The 19,255-nt window shown below is 41.2% G+C and overlaps 1 protein-coding gene across 6 annotated transcripts in view; it reads left to right on the top strand.

Annotated features, from left to right (window-relative positions):
• Window positions 1-5,931: 5,931 nt before the first annotated feature.
• Window positions 5,932-19,255, top strand: part of HIVEP1 (HIVEP zinc finger 1) — a 134,803-nt gene continuing 121,479 nt past the window's right edge. For 2 of the 6 annotated variants that reach the window (XM_039857963.1, XM_039857957.1), the window contains exons 1-2: window positions 5,932-6,085; window positions 12,729-12,871. In XM_039857963.1, the coding sequence (XP_039713897.1) occupies window positions 12,832-12,871 (40 nt within the window). In that variant the 5' untranslated portion in view covers window positions 5,932-6,085; window positions 12,729-12,831. Of the gene's footprint in view, window positions 6,086-9,107; window positions 9,227-9,479; window positions 9,739-9,939; window positions 10,010-10,402; window positions 10,689-12,728; window positions 12,872-19,255 lie in introns of those variants that run through there. The other 4 variants (XM_039857958.1, XM_039857959.1, XM_039857960.1 and 1 more) reach the window with 4 other exon arrangements.

Raw genomic sequence — 19,255 nt, 5'->3', positions numbered from 1 at the left:
AAATGTGTGTGTCCTGTTACTACTGCTCTGAGCACCGCATACCACGACTGTGCCAAGATTTCCTGCTTGCATCAATATTTTTTATAATTACCAAATCTCTTATGCGCTACTCATTAATAGCAAAAAAATTTTATAATAATATCTAGACTGTCTTTAGGTTAGACAGACTTCTAGTATGATTGATATTCACTACACACACACACACACACACACACACACACACACACACAGTCTTATTTAGATGCCTTATTATAACCCTTGTTCCATTCCCAATCATCTACTATAAATCAAGCTCCACATCCTCTTGCAGAAATTAAAATAGCTGAAACTTAAAAAGCACTCAAAACATGTTAAAGTTTACCATGACCTATTATTGTCCTATTTTTAGTGGTTGGTTTACTCTTGCCTTTCATTCCCTTGCTTGTCCTTGTGCATTAGTATTACTTTCATTTTCCTTAGCCTCTAGGAAGTCCATTCTATCTATTGCTCTTTCTAAAGCTTGTCCCATTTTGGACTTTGACTCTAGATTCTTAGGTTCTTTTACATTTATACCTGTAGACATTTTGGCATAATAGGAACTACAATGAAAAGAAGATAACAATAAACTCAAAGTCATTAATTAAACCACAAGCTTTCACAAACAGAAAATTAAATAGTATAGAATAGTACCGCATTGAATTTAGGGAAGGAAAAAATGTTGGCTTTAAGAGTTGTTTACCAGAAGCAATTCAGTTGTGAAATTTCATTCAATGAGCAGGCATCTAGAGAAAACTTCTTAAAAACCAAACTGCACATTTAAAAAGCCAGGAGTTAGTGAATTTGGGACTTAGTGAGGTCTGGGGAAACAGAGACATTAGTATAGGAGGTAGACATGCGTAGTCAAAATGTGCTTCGAGAAAGAGGACACTTGTTAAGCCATAGGGGTGGAGCTGTGGGGTTGGCACTTTATGTACATGAAGAAAAGGTTACTCATAACCAATGATTTAGAAGGGAAAGTTTAAAGGCTTTAATGTGTTGAATCCTGTCCTGTAACTGGTCCACAGACATAGTACATCCCTGTGCTGATGCTGAAATGTCATAATTATAGACATAACCTCATTAAAATGAGAGTACACCAGGGATGGATGGATGGATGGATATATATATACACATATATATATTAAAGTTTGATATATGGCATATATATATACATACACGTATACATATGTATATATACACACATATATACATATATGTATATATATATACCTATATATGTATATATATATGCCATATATCAAACTTTAAACCTGAAATATAACATACATATATATTCATATGTATACTTTAAACCTGATATCGAGTTCTACTAGATAGATCAAGTGGAAATAAGTCTCAAAATATCAAAGAAGAGAGAGGGAACTTGAAGAAAAACACTATCTGCTTCATAACGATGTTTAGGCCCTACTTGCTCACCCAGATCTTAGACTGCTGCTAATGAAAGTATAGAGGGAAGTGCAGACTCACTGGGAGGCAGAGTGGTCTAGGGTCTCAGGACATGGTCCCCTCTGCAGATGGTGAGGGTCCTTGTGAGGCCTTGCATGGTTGTACCTTGGACATGTTATTTAACCCAAGTCTGACTTCCTTTATCAGTAACATGTAGATAACAATAGTAACTGTAGTATTGGGTTATTGTTTTTTTAAATAAACTTTATTTTAGAATATTTTAGATTTACAGAAAATTTGCAAACATTGTACTGAGAGCTCCCATATACCCTCACTCATTTTTTCCTCATTGTTAACAGCTTACATTACCATAATACATTTGTCAAAAATAAGAAACTACCATTGGAACATTACTATTTACTAAACTCCAGACTTTATTTGGATGTTACCAAGTTTTTCCATTAATGTTCTCTCTCTATTCCAGGATCTCATCCAGGGCACCATATTATATTTAGTTATTAGGTTTCCCCAGTCTCCAGAGACTTATTTCAAGATTTAAAAGGTAATAAATGTTAAAGCTACACTTAGTAGAGTGTGGAAATGCAAAAAAGAATCGATCAACACACACACACATATATCTATAACTGTATGACAGGTACTGTTCTAAGTGCTTTAGAAATACTAATATATTTAATTTAATATATTTAATTATATATAATTAATTATATATAATTAATTCTATGAAGACTCCAATTACATTCACTTTAAAGTTGAGTAAACTGAGGCACAGGACAATCAAATAAATTGCCTAAAATTATGCTTTTGGCAGAGCTGGGATTCAATCTAGGTTTGCTGGCTTCCAAGTCCATATTTTTTCTCTGATATATATATATAATATATATATATTACATATATATTATATATATATATGTAATATATATATATAACACATATATATACATATATATTATTACATATATATTACATGTATATATTACATATATATAATATTACATATATATATTATATATATACATATATGAATTTTATACACATACACACCTACCTTTCCCTTACTCTCTCCCTCCCTTTCAACATAAAATGCTTAAGCCCCAAAACCGCAATCAAAACTGTAGCAGAGGAGAAACTTTTTTTTTAAATTTAGGAATGAATATTAAAAACAAGCAAAAAAGCAATGGAGTTATTGGTGGGTGAAAATCAGGGAAGGATATAAAAGAAAAAGGATTTGGGAGCAGGAAGAAGGGGAGGAGTTCTCCAGTCAAGCTCTGCCAGTGGCAGCTTAGCAACACTGTATCATACACACAACCATGTTGTATTTCAGTTATCTAGTCTATAAAATAAGCAGATCCCTTTTAACCATATTATATAACATCAAGTCAAGAAATTAAACATTCCAAGTTGTTTAAATGAAAATGCAAAAGTAAGAAAACAGTAAAGTTGACAGGAAAGCCTTAGTAACTAAGCTGAAAGATGAGCAAGACTCATACTACAACAAAGCTTTTAGTTTGGGGCCATTTTAAGAGCAGGTCCTGGGCATGAATAAAACAGAATCTGAAAGTAACTAGCAGAACTGCACTCAGTTAGAAAGAAGTTATGGTCCTCTCCTTCATTTGCTCATCAAACATTTATTGCAACACCGTTCTGGGTGCTGGGGATTAAGTAGGTGAACAAATCAAGCCTCCTTTACTCATGGCTCTCATATTTTACTTGAGGATTGGAATAGAAAAGGCAAGTAAATGGATAATTCTAGAATGTTAGATGCTGTAAAGGATATCAATGGAGTGATGAAAAAGTATGTTATAGGGAAAAGGATTCGCACACTAGATAGGCTAGACAGAGAATGCTTAATTTACATATGTTCAGATTGTGAACACGCTGGGGAAAATGAGACCCTTAAATCCTTTGGCAATCCATACGATGGCTTTTCTTTTTTTTTATAATGCAGTAAATGTGCAGGAACAAAAATAGTTTTCCATAGGTTGTTTGAGAACTATTTTGCTAGAAATGTTAAAAAGTAGAGTTATTTAGAAGTAGTTATTCTTGGAAATAAGGGAGACTAGAATGAAGTCCTTTTGGCCTCTGAAACGATGATAAAATCAAGTTAAGCACCACCCAGCAGTGTTTAGCCTTGGATATAGGAGCTTGCAGTCTAACGTATGGCTTCCCAATTTCCATTTTTTTTTTTTTTAATGTGATAGCATTACCAAAATAGTAATGATAGTTACAATAGTAGCTAACATCCATTGAGCACTTTGGGCAGTTCCAGGCATTTTTATTTAGTATTTCACTCAGTCTTTTCCAAGGAAGATATTGAGTTACTAGTGTCCTTTCTGACTGAAACCCAAGTATGTCTAAGCCCAAAGCCCACGTCAACTTATTTCATCTTCAAGCACCTGACAAGCCTGTTTCCTAGGTCAGTATTAATTCACTGTGCATTTCCATGTAAAAATATCTATATCTTGTTGTCTGCTACAGACTGAATTGTGTCCTCATCTCCTGCCCCCAAATTCATATGTTGAAGCCCTCCCTACCCTCACAGTGACTGTATTTGGAAATAGAGTCTTTAGAAAGTAATTGAGTTAAATGAAGTCATGAGGGTGGGGCCCTGATCCCATAGGATTAGTGTTCTTATAAGAAGAGACATCAGAGAGCTCACTTTCTCTCTGTGTGCATTCCTGGAGGAAAGACGCTGTGAGGACGTAGTGAGGAGGTAGCTGGCTAGCTGCAAGCCAGAGGATTCTCATCAGAAACCAAATTAGCCGAACCTTGATCTTAGATTTCCAGCTTCCAAATCTGTAAGGAAATAAATTTCTATTGTTAAAGTCACCCAGTCTATGGTACTTTGTTATGGCAGCCCGAGCTAACAAAGACAAAGCAAATTATGTGATTTTTTTTTGGTTTCCTAGTGCATATAAAAGTTATATTCACGCTATACTGTATTCTACAAAGTGTGCAATAGCATTATGTCCAAAAAACAATGTACACACACCTTAATTAAAAAATACTTTATTGCTAAAAAATGTTCACTATCATCTGAGCCTTCACCAGCTCATAATCTTTTTGCTGGTGGAAGATCTTGCTGCGATTTGATGAAAACATATTATCTGCAAAGTGCAATAAAACAAGGCACAATAATATGAGATATGCCTGTATTCTCAGTATCATGTCTTAATTCCTTCATAATGATGCCTAAAGTTTTTCCCTGGTTGCCTCTTGTTTGCCCACTCTGTCTTCATATCTCATTACTAGAGAACCCTACCTTCCTGTTTGCCCAGTACAGTCCAGGTGCATGTCTCTCATCTGGGTATAGTTATTAATAGTTTGTTTCCCCTCTCAGGTGTCGCGTTTAGATACTACATTTATATGGCCACCTACTTTTCTCACATTTGAGTTTTCACTCTAGTCAGAAAAACCATCACACATAGCTTAGTTGCTCTCACCTTTAAGCTATTTCTCTTTGCCTGGAATGATGTATTCATTTACGCTATTGCTAAATCATGAACCTTTCTTCAAAATCCTACTCAGAACTCGCCCTTACTACTGAACTTTCTCTCACAATCCTGCCCTTCACCCAATCTAGAAAGCTCTCAGCAATCATGTAAATAACTCTGTATAACTTTAATTGGCTTTGTTTATAAGCTTCTTCTTGTATCTATTTTCCCTCTAGGTATTTTTCCATGTGTTTATCCTGTCTCTATTAATTTGCAAACTCCCAGAGGGCAAGGTCTGAACACAGGATGCTGTTGGCATAAAGTGGATGCACAGTTAGGCCTGAATGGTAGACAGTGAAATCCATCTTGATCTGTTAAAAAAAAAGGAAAAAGAAAAAAGAAAAAGCATCCTTTGTTAGTGCTTTGTTTGTCATGGTACCCAGACTGCTAACCTAATGTAAAAATATATCTAGTTTCTGGGAGTGTCCAGTTAACTAAGATAAAATAAATAGTTACAAGCTTTCTATAATGTGAGGGGGTGGTGCGGGGCATTCTGCCGTATGAGACTGATATATGAAAGTCATGCTATTATGGAGTTTATTTTCTTCAGAGGTATAGTCTTGTCTCGTCAAGGCCACAGGTCTAAGAAGGGAAATAACATTTACTTACCAAACTGAGATCTAAAAACCAAAAACAGCCTTGTTCTAAGTTTGTGCTGATAGTGGAGGGAAATGAATCTGATTTAGAAGGCCTTTTTCGAATCTCACATACAATACCGTATCATCCAGCTCTTCAGGATTACCAGATAGGTGGATTGCTCATTTTAGTCCAGGTAACAAAAGGAAGACAGGGCAATATGTTCCATTCTCGCTGCGGGGTTAAGAAGTGGGGATCCTTTACCGTGACCACCTGCTTCCTTCTTTCAATCTAGCATATAGAGTGCCGAATATCTGTATATCATTCTCGGCTCACAGCCCAAGGTATAAACCAACGTAGGCGGTGCACTAGATAACATCAAAGCCCGAGGCAGGGGCCAGAAAAGGGGGGGGGGGCGGCAAAAGCAGCCGAGGGAATGAAGCGCCTCCCCCTAGCATTTCCTCTCACGCCCACTTCCAACCTAGGAGGCTTTTGGTTTCTGCTTTTGTTGTTTTTAAAATTAAAAGTTAAACCCAGGAAGCTTTGGATCAGACTTTTGCGTTGCAGTTCGGGTAAGTTTTCTCTTGGTTCTTTTGTCTGGCTTGGGAAGAGCTTGGGTGTGGGGCAGAGTTGGCAGGACGCGCGAGGAAGGTTTTGTCGCCGAGTCGCCCCGAGGAGGAGGGGATTCGGCCGGTGGACGGGAAAGCCCAGCGCGCGCTGAGGGCGGAGGGCGGAGGGGAGGGACGGGCGGCGGCGTGACCCGGTGGCTGCCGGGGAGGAACCTCCGGGATCTCCGCGTGGCGGTGGCGCAGCCGGGCCGCGCACAGGGCGGAGGGCCGGGGCCGCGGGGCCGCGCCAGGGGGGAGCCCGAGCCGGTCGGGCGGCCGCGTGGGAACCCCGCTAAGGACGCGCGGGCAGCGGTGGTGGCGCAGAACAGGATGGACGCGGCGAGACGGCAGAGTCCCGTGACAAAGCTTTGGGGTGGACTTCTGTCCTCCCATAGCTGCTTAGCAAGGAAAATGTATAGAACCTCTCAGTGACACTGTCCTCACTTGAACCTCAGCCCCCGAGGGGACTCCAGAGGCGTTCACAGGGCCAATAGGTATGCAGCCAGAGAGAAATGGGCCCTAGGAACCCCCTCTTTTTTTTTCGGGGTATGGTCACCACCCCATTTGTTTTAGAATTTTCGACAATTCAAACTGCTGTTTACCAGTCACATTTATCTCGTTCAAAAAAAAAGTTTCCCTATATTTCGTTTATAAGATACAATTTGAGAAACTGTTGAATATGCCACAAAATAAGCCGCAACTAGCTACTTTATAGTTTAGCTAGCTTTCCTTGCTTTCTGATAACTAGGAAGTTAGAACTGGAGGCAGAATTAGGGGGAAAAATGCATTTAGAAAATTAGTTCACAAATAGAAAATAGGTAAGTTTTCGGTATTGTATATATTTCAAAGAAAAGTTTAATATTGATTTTCTGCTCAATAAAGTTATGAGTAGTCTTTTTAAGCAAAGTTCTTCAACAAATTGAAATGACGAAATTGGATGTTTAATTTGTTAGAAGGTTCAGAGCAATGCCAAATCCTTTATAAAACACTGTGTTCACAATATGTTTGTTATGTTCAACAACTATCGTGTTAGAAATATATTCATTCAGTTAGTATTTTTAACTTACAGGTGACACAAGTAAAAATAATTAGGAGCTACCTTCATCTTTATCCTGACAGAGTAGGTATACTTTCTCATGTAAATCATGTTTATTTTTTATTCACATACCGAGTTGGACAGTTATATTACATGCTGTTTGTGACTGCAATCCATTAAATGTCATTTCATAAAAGATGATTATATTACATAGAAAATTTAAAAAGTGCATTATTTCACCGCAAGATTGGAAGGACAGTATGGTTAATATTTCAAATTTAGGCAGTTTTTCGATATTGCTCTTTTGACTGAAGTTAGTTTTTAATAGGCATGTTCCCCCCTTTGGCAGGGCATACACGACGTTATTTTGGGGTACAAGCTCGCCATTATTGAGTATTCCACTTTTAATTATTCCCATTTTTGTGCATTAAGCTTTTCTTAGCTCAAATGAGCTAGAGATAGGATTTTCTCGGGGGGATTTTCGGGGTGAACCCTAGCAGGAAAAACCTAGACGTCTTTATGGAAGCCCCAGGGAACAAAACAATTGAAGTTTGCGCAGATGGCCAGCGTAGTGGGTGTATGGTCTTTCAGCATTTTTATTCCTTAAAAGGAGAAAGCAGTTTGGTTTAATGAAAAAATTTTCTGTATCAAAATTTTTGTTTAATCTTATTCCTCCCCATTTCAGAGTGACTCCTTAAACCAATTCCTTCTGCCAGCTCTTTAGGTGTACATGTGGAATTTGAGCCCCAAACTTTTACCATTCTTTAGGTCTATCTCCGAAAACCTTCGTTTTCCTCGTCCAGCCCCTCCTGATTTCTTTTCCATAGATTTCTAATCCTTTCTTTCTCTACTGCGTTCTAGCAGCCGGGGTCAAATTCTGGTTTATGGTAATTACTCCCACTAACCCCTTCCTCTTCTTCCTTTCGTCCCTGAAGCAGTTCGGCGGCCTAGCCCCGCACCCCGTTTTTCTGACCTCAAACACCCCTCCCCGCCCTCCCCTGCCCCAGGCTGTTAAGCGGACAGGCAAGGGTTAACTGCGCTCGCCGCTCCGGCTCTGGGAACCACCAGCGGGCTTTGGAGCGGCCTCTGGAATAACCTTGGCTTTCCTCAATCTTTTAATAGAACATCCGCCACCAAAAAGTGGTTTCAGTTCAGGGTTAATAACATGTCCCCTTCCACCCTTCAAACCAACACTCCGCCCCGCTCCCGGTTTTTTTAAAGTTGTTTTTCAAAGTTAATGAGTTTCAAGTTTCACAATGACTTTCCCCTTCCCTCAACGCGTTGCTGAGGAAACCCCCTTGGGGTGCCCCCCTCTCCCTTCCCCACCCCCAATCGGCCCGGGCGCGGGGCGGGGCTGGGAGACCCCATGACGTCACCGGGCCGGCCCACATCCTGCTTTAGAAAGTAAAGAGACGGTAAAGAGAAACTACCGCCGCCGTCGCCCTCTTCCTTCTCAGACAACCGCCCCCAACTGCGCGACCCGGCCAGGCCTTCCCGAGGCCGCGTGACCGGCCTGGCCCGCCCCTCGCCGCCGCCGGGCGCCAGTTCTCTGGCCGGCTCGACCCCGGGCTCCCGCCCCTCGCGCCCCTCCCCCGGCCCTCCCCCTCGGGCCGCGCCACTGCCTCCTCCCGCCCCCCTTCAGTCCCTGTGGCGGCCCGGCGGGGCGGAGCCGCGGGTGGACGGCGGGGCGAGACCAGGTCTCGGGCCCGCCCCGCCGGGGAGACCCGGGGCCCTCCGGGATCCACGCGAGCCCGAACGGGGCACCCACCCAACCCCTACCCCAGGGCTGGTCTGGCGGCCGCGCCTGCCCAGCTGGGCCTCCGCGCCCGGGGTGACCCCCGCCCTTCCCCCTCAGCTCCGTCCTCAGTCGCCGCCTGGGGACGCCCCATCCCCCGCCCGCGCGTAGCAGCCCGCGGCCTCCCCGCCTCCCGCCCCCGGGGATCCCCTGCCGCCCCGCCCACCCGCGGGAAAGCCTCGGACCTTCGCCCTCCCTCCCCCGCGCTGCCGGGCCGCGCTCCTCCCGTCGCCCCTAAAGACGCTAAACGTGCCCTACTCTGGCCCGGGGAGAGGTAAAGCCCGCGCCCGCCCTCCTCACCCCGGGCCCCACGTTCCCAGGGGCCCCCCTGCCTCTCCTCGCCGCTGTGCGAGCCCCCCAGACGCCCCCTCCCCGGCGGCGGTCATGCCGCGGCCCCGGGCGCCGGCGAGCGCGGCCACCTTCCCCGCCCGGCGCCTGCGGCCCCCGCCCGCGAGCCCCGCGCTCCCCCCCACCCCCCGGCCGGCTCCCCTGTTTAATATTTCAGCGCTGGGTGGTGTGAGTGCCAGTCGCCGGCCTCTAGTGTGGCTGCTGCTGGGGCGGTGGCGGCGACGGCGGGGAGGAGGGACGGAGCCAGGGGCCGAGAGCCGGGAGCAGCCGCAGGAGGGAGGTCATGTTTGTGTTTGGGGTTGTCAAGTGAAGGAGGGATCCCAGGCGCCGCCGCCGCCGCGCGGGGGTCGCGGAGATTCCGAGCTGCGGCCGCCATCAGCAGCGCAGCTCTAGGGCCGGCTGCAGCGGCAGCGGCTCCGCCGGGCGTCCTGGCTGCAGGTTCGGCGCGGGCTCCGCGGCGGGGGCGCCGCAGCGGGGAGGGCAGCGGGGAGCGGTGTGGGGGGGGGCAGGACCCACATCCTTTCCGCGGAGTGGGGGTCGTGCGGGCGCCCGTGTGTGTGTGTGTGTGTGTGTGTGTGTGTGTGTGTGTGTGTGCAGCCGCCGGAGAGCCTTTTGCAGAGGGGATGGCTGCGTGCGGGAGACACTTGCCACTTCTGGGAGCCCTCGCTGCGCGCGAGCGGCCCGAGCTGCGGTCCTGCGAGCTGAGCAGGTACGGAGGGACCTAGCCTCCCCACCTGCATTCCAGCCGCAGACGCATTTTGCAAGAGGGTGGGGGGTGAGGGAGACCAGGCCTCGGCTTCCCAACCTCCCGCCTTTGTGGCTTTCTTTTCCTTTCGTTCTTTGCGCGAAGTGCCTGTTTACTCCCAGCCACCTGGGTAGTTTCTTTCCGGGTTGGGAGTACGTGCCTGCAGCAGTTGGAAAGAGGGCGGTGGGTTTGGGCGCGGGTCGGCTCAGGCTCGCTTTGGGGTCGGGCTGGGGAAGGAGTTGCTGCTCGAGGGGTGGGGGCGCTGGTGGAGCTGGTGGTGAGGAGTCTCAGGGCTGCCGCGCTCGCCTCATCTTGTCCTGCTCTCCGCACCCACTCCGGGCTCCTTCCTGAGCTGGCACTTCCATTCTCCCCCCCCACCCCCCGCATGCGAAGTGCTTTGTTCAGTGCAGCGTTGCAGAGGGGTTTTCCCAGGCTCCGCCCTCCACATTCATTCATGTTTTTTCTCCCTGCAACTGTCTTTACGCTTTTTGATCGTGTCATGTTTTTGCTCCATGTAGTATTTCTTTCCTGTAAAGGAACGATTTGTCACTCGTCCTAGTTGCTACAGTGCTGCTGTCTCTGAACATACCCACTTCTCCACATACAAGGATTTAAACATGGGATGGACAGCTAGAGACAGTGGGTAGGCAGTGAATGGGGTAGCAGAAAGCTGTTATTGATCGGAAATTTGCATGTTTTGCATTTTATGCTCATCATCTTATGGGAATCACGTGACTATTACAATCGGAGTTCACGCTTTAAAACTTCCAAATATCGTGACCATTTTAACAGCTTTAAGTTTAACAAGGAACGTATTTAAGTATACAGTTTGGCCCTAACGTCTCTAAATTTTCTACTGAGTCGGAAGCTACGTGGATCCGATGGTGGATGTCATTAATGTAGGGAGTTGAAGAATCATATCTTTTATAGATCATTCAGCACAGTGCTGGATGAAGTGTATACATAGTATTGGACCATCATGTTTTATATTCTTACTCATGCACTTAAAGAAAGCTACAAATATAAGATACTGGAGCTAATTGTAGTTTTCTTTCTTATTTGTTTTTGCTTATAATAAAACCATACATTTCGAAAATCTTATACTGGGATATTATAGATAGTCTTTCCCTTATAGGCTTTCTTAAGTAGAATTAACATTTGACTATTTTTGTGTGTCAAGCAGTGGCACATTGTTTATAACTTACACCCTATGAGGTGGATACTATTTCCTAGTTTTACAGTTGGGAAATCTGATCTTCAGAGAGGTTAAGTACCTTGAACAAGGCTACACAATAAGGGGTAAAGCCTGGCTTTGAGCTCATTCTGGTTTGACACCAAAATATGTAGTCATGACTTGTGCTCTACAGCTTCTTTAATAAAATCCTGAGAGTGGGTATTATCTCCATGGAGGAAATAAGCACTGCCAGTAACTGAGTCACGTGGTGCCACATTCCTTAGTTGCTGACCATGGACACGTTAATTAACCTCTCCCTGGCTTAATTTCTTTTTTTTAATCTATAAAATGGATAAAGGATAGACACCTTACCAGTTATTAGGATTAAATTAGGTAATGTGTAGAAAGTAAATAGGCACACAGCAGGTGCTCAGGAAGTATTCTTTTGTTTCTGCTACAGTACTGGATACAACAAAAATTTTAACCAAAGCATTTCTGTTCTATTTTTGTGTCTTTGCTTAATGATTAAAAATTTTATGTTTAACATCATCATAATGGGCTTTGCTTATCAGCCATATTGCAGGAAGTTAAAACTAAAATTTAGCTCAAGGATCCTTGAGAGTCTTGTGGAAAAGGAGACCAACATGCTGATTTGAGGAGAGAGATAATATTAGGTTTTGGATTATTATTGTCTTGGTATATTTTACTTTAGATCATCGTTTTTAAAATGTATAAATCAGGACAGACTAGGTTCTGCTGCAGTAACAAATAACTCCCAAACCTCAGTGACTTAAAACAACAGTCTCTCATGTTTGTTTTACATGATTATACTGGGTTAGTGGGAGCTCATCTCCATGATGTCAGACTCACTGTCTAGAACAGTGGCTGTCCCATGGCAAAGAGAAAAGAGCTCTGGATGATATTGCTTGGGTAACTAAGCGTTCCAGCGTAGAACCAATGTATGTCTCTTCCGCTCAGGTCATTAGCCAGAACCGGTCATACCTTTTAGCAAAACACAGGGAGGCAGAAAGTGCATTTCTTTCATGAACCTAGAAGGGGGAACTGGGATAATTTGGGAGTGTCCACAATAACAACTACATACATTAACTGAACTCAGTTAAACAAGTTGAATAAGATGTGGTTCATGTTCCCAAAGTTTATGTTTGGGCAGACATGTATATAATACAACATAACCCTTATATAGCCTGATGCTATATTTTAATTATACTTGCTATTGTTATTTTTACACAAGTCAGTGAATTTTTTCACTCTTCTTTGATAAAGGTACAGTGATTTTTTTCCTGTTTTCTTAATGAGAAAGCCCAAATATTGGCAAAATGACATGTCCTGTGTTTAATTAAAAGTTAGTAAATAATCCTCTGCAGCAGTCTCTAGCTTGGTTACCTTTTGTTGAGTTTAGATTAGTGCTGTATTAAGCCATAACTTTTGAAGTGTCTTTTTTCTTTGAAAGTTCTAAAGTGTGATTTTTGTTTCTTTTTCTTTTTTCAGCAAATGGATTAATTGATGGACATTAAGTTTATGGAGCTACCTTTCTGTGACCTGCTCTTCCTACAGTTTCTAAGAAGAAAAAGGGGCCCCTGAATCAAAGAAGATGCCTCGGACTAAACAGATTCATCCCAGAAATCTAAGAGGTAAGGCTCTGCATTAAAGAGAAGTTAGGTTGACAGTAAATCTTTTATTAAAGTATCTACCTGCTGACAGGAATGGCACCTTGTTAGATGTTGACCTTGCTCCATGATGAGCTCCAGGAGCATTGGTTTCATTTTTCTTGTTCACTTCCACTTGCCTTGCACAATTCTTCTCTCTTCAGGGATGCATAATAAATATTTGTTGAACAAATTAATTGAATTTAACAAAATTACAGTGCCTTCTCAACCATTAGGTGGGGGAATTAAAGTCTAAGATTTACTATCTCTTAATGGGAACCATATTTGGAATAAGGGGTCTGAAATAAATGGTTGAATATTTTTTGCCAATTGGATCACTATCAATTTTTTTTACCCTTCCCTCATATTTCTTTTGAGATTAATTTTTGTGTTCTGTGTAATGTACTCTGTACATTAGAGGAACAAAAAGTGAAGACAGTTGTAGTTGACATTAATTCAGACCATTCTTTTTAGAACTCAGAGTTAAACTGACCTAGTTTTCATGAGGAAGTAATTGCTCAAAAATGTGTATATAATACATTTCTTACAGAGGTGCAAGAGCGAGTGTTTCCCCTTAACTGTGAGAAGATAAATAAGCTTAACTGTGAGAAGATAAATATTTTAGCCGATTGTTTTAAAAGATTTGTATTGTTCAAATGTGTTTTATCAACTGGGAATACCAATTATCTTTTATATTTAACTTTAGTAGATAAGTGTGTAGCATTGCTAAGCAGTGAACTGTTAAAGCAAATAATTTCAAACAGATTAAAGTATTTTATGAAATATTTACTATTACAGAAAAATTCTCAAGCTTGTGAAAGTAAAAAATGACTTAAAATCAAACTGGTGAATTAAGGATATTTCTTGGTGAAATAAATTCGGCCAGTCACTGTAAGGTGATAATTGAAAATGTGGTCAATTTTGTGTGCGGCCTGCTTGAATCTGGAAACAGTGCTTGTTCCTGGCCTAGAAAAATACTAGAATTCTCTGCTGGCATAGGTGGCTGCGTTGGCCCAAGTTCAGATTGACGATTATAGTACCAGTATTTAATGAGATGAGGATTTATACGGAGACTCTTAAGTGTTATGTGTCAAAGTCTGATTTTTCAGTCACATAGGAAATGTTGAAAATTGACTGTTTGCCTATCTCCCTTACTAGAATCTGAGCTCCCCAAGGTAGGGACTTTCTCTCATTTATGATTGTAGGCAGAGTCTCCATACTCTTGGTTGTCAGCTGAAGTGGTCATTTGGAGGCCTAGGCCCAGCTTTTATAATTCATCTGCCCAGAGAAGGTACCCTGTTCTAATATGTGCAAAGGCTGCCTAAAGGCCAGCTAGTGCCCTGGCCCCGCACAGTTCCTGGCAGCTAATAGGAACCCAGATATTTGTTGAAGGAGTGAATACATGATTGATCTGGAAGTATTATTCATTAGGTCATAAATATTAAATGTATTTTGTATTTAAAATACATACCATTGACCCATGAACAACATGGATTTGAATGGTGCAGGTCCACTTATACGCAGATTTTTTTCAATAAATACAGTAAACATTTTTTCTTTATGATTTTCTTAATATTTTCTTTAGCTTACTATATTTAAGAATACAGTACATAATACATTTAACATATAAAATGTGTTAATATACTGTTTATAATATCAGTAGGACTTCTGGTCAACAGTAGGCTGTTAGTGGTTAAGTTTTTGGGGAGTCAGAAGTCATATGTGGATTTTCAACTGTGAGGGCTGTTGTTGCTCCTAATCCCAGCATTGTTCAAGGGTCAGCTGTACTTTATAATTTAGATAACATAACTGTCCTGAGACATGCAGATTTTAAGACCATAGACTCATTTTCTTTCTGTACAACTCAACGTATTTTTTGAACAGCTTCTTGTGCCACTGTTTTAGGTGGTAGGGATAAAATGATAGTCAGACATGGACCTTGAAAGGAGTATGGAATTGAAGAGGGGAGGTGGGTAACCATATCACTGTGCTACTGTGGTGAAGGAAAAACAGAGGTTGTGAAGGGGTTCATTTTGGAGTGGGGCAGGGTAGTGATTTAGGGAAGGAAAAGTATCATCTGACCTGGGTTCTTAAGGCTGAGAAATTATCCAAGAAGCTGACAAAGCAGGTAGGAGCTTGCGAAGTAACTTGGGGAATCTACGCTACTCTGAGTTATTCTCCAGTACTAGAGCATAAAACTTTCTATTCAAGGGGGGCAAGGAAGGAGGGAGAGAGGTAGGAGACTAGAGTGAGAATTAGGAGGAATCAGATTGTGAAGGTCCATCAAATCTGAGGCTAAATTTAGTATGTACAATTATAGTTTTAATAGTTAAACTTGCTTGTTTTCTGAAATTATGTTTTTAAAATTTTCCAGGAGACCTTGAAATAAATTGGGTTCTGGCCAGTCAGTGGAAGTCTAGAAAATTGCTTGACTAAGGCAGTTATGAACTCCCAGCCACTAAAGAAAAGATCAAAATGGATTAGCATAAGACAGCCTACTAAAGTCATGTGGGTGGGACCTGCAGCCTTACCAAGCCCAGGGGAGAGGTCACCTGGACTGGGGAAGGTGGGGAGGGAGGTCTTCAAGGAAGGGGTGGTATCTGAGCCAGTTAGCTAGCTCACTCAGCAGAGAAGAATGACAGGAAGTTGTTCATGTTGGAGAAACCTAGTAAGCCAAGGCAAGCACAAAGGCAAGAAAGTGCAAAGGTGTGACACTTTTAATGTAACTTTCTGGAATATGAATTTTACTTCAGGGAGAAAATGTATACACGTGTGTGTATTCACCTATTAAAGTATTATACAAAAAAGTACAATATCATGGATGAGTACAGAGAATTTGCATGGATTTTAAGTTTTGCATGTGTAGACTAGGCCCCCATAAGGAGATGGAGTTTATTCTCTGATGTTAGAGTTTCTTCAGTGTAAAAGTATGAGAACTGATATGTTAACTGCAGGACATGAATTTGGGGCATGATTGAGACAGTTAGACCTGTTAAGTGATCTGTTCAGTTTGTAGGACTGGGGTTTGTTGAATTCTAGTTTTTTTACCCTTGGCCATATAAATCAGAACTTTTGTCTTTGGTGCCTGTTTGCATGATGCAGATGGGTGGAGTTTAACACTGCCATATCCTTTGCGAGGCTGAATAAGAATTTCAGAAGAACATTAGACATGCACTTGGTGTTCAAAAGAAAGGCTTTGTATGTTGCCCGAGGTCTCCAGTCCACTATGTGGCAAACTCCTATGTGTGGTTGTGATGACTGTGACAGGGCAGTGCCGTCCTCCTTAGCACTCATTCCTTGCTGACCACTGGTCTCCACCACCTTTTAGGTCTTTGCTTGGGTAACATGGATTGGAGGAACTGGGGTCTTGCAGGGGTTCCATGTCAGTCTCCTTATGATAAAAGGCTATTTTTGTGCTATGCCAGTCATCATTGTGAAAATGTTTCAAAGCTTTGGAAAAAAAAAATAGGTGTTAACCTATTTCAGTTGAATTTGGGCCGAGAGTTTCAAAGAGTCATTTAAGATTGAAAATCAGTATGGAAAATACTAAGTATTAATCTTTTGAAAAACATATTTTGAGAATTTGGTGTAGCTGTGTTTCATTTTTATTGGTTGAGTGCATTTAGCTCTGAACATACAGCAAAAAAATCTTAGTTTCCCCTACTGAGAACCAGCTTTATTATAATGTGAGAAGTAGCACTTAGGAAGGTGATCAGAGCATAGCTGGAGAGCCACACATGAGGTCTATGGCTGCCCATTGTTTTATAAGATGAAGTCCTGAAGTCCAAATTTCTGAGTTGGGCTAGGACAAACTTTCCATGGTTTGATCTTCTTGTTCTCCAGTCTGTCTGATAAATAATCATTTGCCATTTCAGGAGCTCAGCATGCAAATCCAGTATTTATTTCTCTTCTTGCTTTTTTTTCTGGAAAGTCTCCTCCCTTTCCATTTACACTCTTGTTTTCTTACTCTGTGTGGGAGGTGTCTCTGCTAAAGATTTCACTTCTTTGAGTTTTTCCCCCTTTTTCTCCTTGTGCCCCACCCCCCCCAACGTATAGTGGGCCTCCACTACTTGTGTCTATAGGTGCCTTACTCCCCTTTTGATATTGCATCATAATTATTCTACAGCTCTATCTTAGCTGGATATAAATTATATGTCTAAAGAGAGTTTTAGCCATGTATCTGTACTCAACAAAAGAATATTTATGTCAGCTCTTTAGCAAACTAGAGGGTTAAAGTTGATTTGTTTTCATGAAATTTGTTTACATTTTGGAACCTTCAGTAGCAGATGCCTCTTCAATAATTGGTGTTCTTCAGTTAAGAAACCTGTTATAATGCAGAGTTGTCTGAACAGATAAACTAAACATCCTCACTTTACATCATCAATAGGTTCTGCAACTTTAAGCAAAACTACAAATAATGAAACAGATTTTACCATAGGCTGATTGATATAAATGAGTTAGATTCCTATAGCATCTCATCAACATTATCATGAAACAACTTTGAACAAAACTAGGTTATTCAAGGATCCGCTATAGTTATTCTTAACTTTGTTTTGCATGCGATTTCGCCATAGGATTTCTAGAGTTTTTCTCTTGGTACTTCAATTAATATAAAGATAAAGTGTTTGGCTTCAGGCTATCAAGGACTGGCTCAGTGGCCTTGGGCAAGCTGGATTGTTGATTTCCTTGATTTCTTTGTCTGTAAACTAGAGATAATGCTTGAAGATTAGATGCTGTGTAAAGGATAAGTAAGCATTTGGCAAAAAGCCTGACAGGTAAACACTCAATACAGAGAGTCCTCACTTTCTATAAAAAACTGGTTTATATTAAACTCTTGGGTTGCATATGCTTTGCAAACGGGACACGGAGGGATACCTATATAAAACATTTACTTGCATTTTGATGCTGCATAAAGTGCTCAGCTTTGATTACTGGTATGTGTCTTTCTTGTAACTACTCAAGGCTTGAGATTTGGAAGAGATAGGTCAGTGTAGAAAGTAATTTTAGAAGGAAGATTCTTACCCATTGCTCTATCTCCTCAGTTTGTCCACTAAGCTCATTCAAACATTGCCTCATTTTTTTGACAACATTGAATGAAGTTAAACATAATATTTTGTCTGCATCTAGTTCTCAGGAAACTGATTGAGAGGTCTTCTATTTTATTATCATTGAACTGTTTTTAAAGTTTCCATATCATGATCACGTGTGATTGAAATGAAGTGCCCAAGTCATTGTTCTTTAGGTTCTGAGATGGTACCATGTCTCTATCCCCTGCTTCCCTCCTGTGTGAAGACCAGAGAAACCCAAATGAGTTTTCAGGATTAATATGAGTAATATAAATATTTTCATTTGCTATCAGTGTGTGGGCCCACTGCAGTGGTTGTTTTATAAAATCGTCTTTTGTTTTCTTGTTATGTGAGATTATTTTGTTGAGTTTATAAGTAGAATAGGTTTAATTTTGATGATTTTCAGATAGAATTCCAGCTGTTTATGCATTTTCACATTTGAATGTTAGGTCAGTAGTTCTGTGCTGATAGCCTCGAGATTTGAGACATCAGAAATCTTGTAGAGAATACAACCCCATAGCTTATTTTTTAAAAATTGTATATGATTGTAGTTAGGAAATAAGTAATAACTTAGAAAAAATGGTTTTTGATGCTGTAGGTGAAAAAGCTATTTGAAGGTATTAGGAACTGTCTTATAAGTAGCTATCATGATATTCAGTTTGACTAGGATAAAAATAGGAGAAAAAATTGAATATAGCATGCCTCCCATTTTTTTTTCAGATAATTATTTTTCAGTTCATGTTGAGAGCTTATTTGATGCTTTTTGAATGCTTATTAACCAAGTGCTTTTTTCTTTTTAGAAGCAAATATAAAATGTAATAACATGATTAATCAGAGTAATGATTTTATTTTAGAACATCTTTGCACAAAATATGTTCTGATGAGGTATAATTTTATCTTACTATACAACAGAAACAACATAATGTGCATAAAATCTCATATTACATACATACATTTTTAAGCTCCACATTTAGAATGCAATCTTGTTTGAACAAATCTAGGTTAAACTTGATTCTTGTGTTATCTGAAAAAATATTTTATGGATAAATTAAGTGCCTTATTTTTTTCATTCACATATTTGATCTTCTAAAAAGTTTAACAGTATTCTTTTGCTATTAAAAATGTGCCAATTATAAATGATGTTTAGGTAGTCTTATAAAGCAATTAGTGTTTATATTACTGTAAGCCATTATTTACTATAGCACAAAAACTCATGACCAAATAGACTCCTCTATTCCCAATACTCAAGTCACTCTTTCAGAAGAAAGGTATTGACCATTAGCCTTTAAGGCTTATATATAGT

Source organism: Pteropus medius, unplaced genomic scaffold (assembly GCF_902729225.1).
Source record: "Pteropus medius unplaced genomic scaffold, Ma_sr-lr_union100, whole genome shotgun sequence".
In the NCBI taxonomy this organism is placed as follows: domain Eukaryota; kingdom Metazoa; phylum Chordata; class Mammalia; order Chiroptera; family Pteropodidae; genus Pteropus; species Pteropus medius.
Note: the sequence above shows the minus strand (reverse complement) of the source record. Positions and strands in the feature narration are given on the sequence as shown.